Raw genomic sequence first — 3,764 nt, 5'->3', positions numbered from 1 at the left:
AAATAGCAAGTCCAGGAGGGCATCTTTCCTAGTTGGCTTGTGACAAGAAGTTCTCTCCTACAGACTTCAAGAATTTCCAGGAGCTGCTCATCCCAGCAGTATGCTATTCCCACTTGATGTCTGGGAAGTTGAAATCTACCGATCCAGAAATTCCTCCTCATTGCCTATAGAATAACTCATCAGTGCTTACATTCTGGCTGGGCCATCGGTAGTAGACACCCACTACAATATCTCCTTTCTTTCCCATCCCCCTAATCCTCACCCAGAGGCTCTCAACCACATCATCACTAACTGTAAGGGCTGTACAATCAAACGTCTCCCTTGCATAGAGAGCAACACCCCCACCTCACCGGCCCTGCCTAGCCCTCCTGAACAGCCTCTAGCCCTCTATCCCAGCACTCTAGTTGTGGGACTCATTCCACCAAATCTGAGCACCCTCAGAGTCAGGACGTGCTTTCTTGTGTTCAGCTGGAATTTCAAGTTTTTTCATGGGTGCCCATTCTTGTCATGTCAGTGGTCACAACTGAGAAAGGTCTGGCTCCCGTACCCTCGTTCCCTTCCATCCGGTATACACGCACAGAGGCGTCTTCCCCTTAAAGTGCAAGCAGAGCAGAAAACCGGAAAAGAAAGGAAAAAGGGTCAGGGGAAGCATTCTGGTTTGGTACTACTTACTTCCCTCAAAATGCTGCCCCACTGCTTCTGCATCTGAGCAGGTACCAACCCGCTACCTGTCCACGTTCCCCAGCAAAGTTTTGCACAGACACTCACAGACAGAGGGCTGGTTAAAACAAGCTAATTTATTGTCATCTTTGTATCACGTAAAGGTCCCTGAGGAAATCAACTCTTTCCAACAGGATGGGTGGTGCCATCGTGTTACAGGTGGTAACAGGAGCCTCAGTTGCAATGGCATCTTCAGCTGGACCAATGGAGATTCCCCAAGCTCAAGGATGTCCTCAGGGTCACAGGCATGGGTACAAAAGCCTGTGACCACCAGGATGCGGGTGCAGAGGTGCAGACCTCTGAGGTGGAAGTTGTCCTGCTGGGTGTGCCTAGCCCTGAGTCCGAAAAGCAGGATCTGGACAACAGTGCAGCTCTCCGGCCACGGTGTGCTGCTGGTAAAGCTGGTAAAGCCTACTGAAGGCTCAGGTAGGCGCCTGGGCTGCCTTGCTGCACTGCAAAAATCATCTCAGCGCAGATGTTCGTCTCGGAGGTGCTTGTCAGCTGGAACCTGCAGGACCGGGAGGAGGGCAGCACCGTTAGCTGGCAGTGCTGCGACTGAGGCAAAAGCAGCCAGGCTGATCTCACCAACAGCTGGACCCAGCGGGCGACTTTCTCCATGTCTAAGTAGGAGCGTGTGCAGAGGGTGCGTAGGAGGTGGGAGCTCCGGTCCCTCGGCAGCTTGTCGTCGGGGTGGTGGAGAAAGCACAAGCTATCCCCCAGCGGCTGCTCCCTTGAGCATATGCACTCCAGCACCACATGGATGCTGGAGGGCCTTGCTGGCAGCTGCCCCGTGGTGTCCAGCTCCAGGCTGAAAGAGTGCCCAGGGGGTGGCCGCAGGAACACAAGCAGGCAATAGGTGATGCTGTTCCCGTGGACACTCCAGGCCTCATAGGTGCCGCCCATCCCGATGGCTGGGTGCATCTGCGGCATGAAATTCTTCCTGCAAAGCACCCGGCAGACACCAAGGAGGTCATCCACCAGCTCCTTCAGCACCTTGCACGTGTCGGGCAGGCCCTGCGTTGGTGAGGGGGTGGACGGAGCCGAAGCCCTGACACCACTGGGTGCACCATTAACGTCGTCGTCCTCCTCATCCTCCTCCTCCTTGCTGTGGGAGCCGTCCTGGTCACTGCAGCTGCCAGAGGCAAGCTTCATTTGCCTGGCCAGCCAGCGGGCCTGAGCGAGCAGGAGCAGGGCTCCTGCAGCGGTCCAGAGCGGCCACGACTGCAACAGAGAAAGGAGCATGGCTTCCTCCGCAGCCCTGCTCCGCTCAGTCTCCTGCAGCAGGCGAGTCATCTCCTGATGCAGATACTCCTCACGCTGCTGCATCTGCTTGGCCGTGGCCATGTCTATCTGGTGATCGCACTTCAGCCTGTGCTGGACGGCCAGCACAGTCAAGATGAGGGCGATTGTCGCAGCCATGGCACCTCTGCACCCAGCCCCGAGGGCACTACTGCACCCTCCCCTGAGGGACTCAGCTCTCGCTCTGGCTTAGAAGCCCCCTGGCCATCTGCCCCGTCCCCCATCTAGCTCAGCCTTCCCCCAGCATGCTGCACTCACCAATGGCCCAAGTCAAAATGCAGTGGGGCTGCCTGCTGATGCAGCCTCCATTGTGACCTGTCCCCTGTGCTGTCACGGTCACCAGAGCAGCGTCAGACAGCTGGCAAGCCCCAGCCTTCGTCCCCACCGCCCGGCTCAGCGGGTCCTGGGCATCGCACCAGGTACAAACCCACCCAGCAGGAGCAAGGTCCCAGGGGCTCTCTTGACGAAGCGGGCAGACGCCCCCGAACCCGCAGTTGGAATGAAAACCGGGACTGTAGGTGGATGTCCGTGACTTACATAGAGAGGTGCAAAGTTTTCTGGGCCAGGTGGTCCAACTCTGAGATGTCTTGAAGAGCTACAAGCCCTTGGGCAGAGACAAAACTCCTCCTCCCTCTTCTCCTCTTGGATTCCTTCTGCTGGGGCAGGACTTAGCCCTGCAAACCCTGACAATCAAGCCAAATGCAAGTCGTGTCCCTGGTGCAAGTGGAAAAGATCCTGCGGCTCCTGTCTCCGGCTGCCAACTTGTCCCCTGCAAGGGCAAATGAGGGAGTTGCAGGAGGCCTTACCAGGACCCGTTTCTCTCCGGTCCCCTGAGGTTTCCCCAGTTCAGGAGAGCCCCCTGTAGACTGCGCTGGAGCGCTCCGCTCCCAGAAACATGGCCTGTACTGCATGAGTGCATGCCTTGAGACCCAGACACCTCAAAAGCTTGCTTTAGCCTTGCTGCATATGTGCCAAGTCTGACATGGGTGCCATGTTTCTGTCAGTTCAGCATGTGCAGAACTGTACATCCAATAAGCCTCCTGTCCAAAGCCTTCTGGAGGCAAAAAGAGGGAGAGGGTGTCAGTAAGTGGAAGCATGCCTTGAATTCACTTTCTGTGCTGAGCCTCTCTTGTCGAGGTGGTGGGGACCTGAGATCCCAAGTGGAGGGAACATATCTTTCCTCTGTCTGCCTGTGACCGTAGGCAAGCCACCCAAAGGAATTCAAAGTGTGCACATGTGAGAGAAGGTGATGTGGCCCATGGATGGTTTATCTATCTCATGCTTCTCATGCTCTGCCACCCTGTGAGATGGATTGGCTCCCGTGGTGGTGGCCTTTGTGCTTGTAGACATGACGGTGCTCTTGGTGCCTTCGTGACACTGATGGGGGGGTCATGGTGTCTATGCCTGTGGCCGGATGGGGCACCTCCATGGCAGGGTGTCTGTCCTTGCTGTGATGGTGAGAGACCAGTGTTCCAAAAGACACTGTTTCCAAATGGTGATGAGGGGGTGCAGGAGGGGAGGTGCTTGGTGATGCTGGACACTCCTCCCTCCTGCACCTGCCCTAGCTGCACCTCCAGCCCTCAAGATGCTGCTCTGCATTGGCTCGTGCCCAAGCCTCCAACCAGTCACCGCTTGGAGACCATGATGTCCACCACCCCAGGGGTCGCCCTGGGGCAATGCTGTCAGGGCTCCCAAGGGTTGCTTTCCCCCAGTTTCACCTGGTGCAACCGCCCTGCTCAAGCACA

The 3,764-nt window shown here is 56.8% G+C and overlaps 1 protein-coding gene across 1 annotated transcript; it reads right to left on the bottom strand.

Annotated features, from left to right (window-relative positions):
• Window positions 1–1,131: 1,131 nt before the first annotated feature.
• On the bottom strand, window positions 1,132–2,139 carry LOC148051372 (inositol 1,4,5-trisphosphate receptor-interacting protein-like 1). The gene has a single exon (XM_087735675.1). It carries the CDS (start codon window positions 2,137–2,139, stop codon window positions 1,132–1,134), a length of 1,008 nt encoding a protein of 335 aa, XP_087591801.1.
• Window positions 2,140–3,764: the final 1,625 nt, after the last annotated feature.

This window comes from Nipponia nippon, unplaced genomic scaffold (assembly GCF_047370975.1).
Source record: "Nipponia nippon isolate SJK-2023a ecotype South Korea unplaced genomic scaffold, ASM4737097v1 scaffold_6, whole genome shotgun sequence".
NCBI classification, from domain to species: Eukaryota; Metazoa; Chordata; class Aves; order Pelecaniformes; family Threskiornithidae; genus Nipponia; species Nipponia nippon.
Note: the sequence above shows the minus strand (reverse complement) of the source record. Positions and strands in the feature narration are given on the sequence as shown.

Coding starts and splice junctions, on each gene's coding strand:
- LOC148051372 (XM_087735675.1), bottom strand. CDS start 2,139: ATGGCTGCGACAATCGCCCTCATCTTGACTGTGCTGGCCGTCCAGCAC.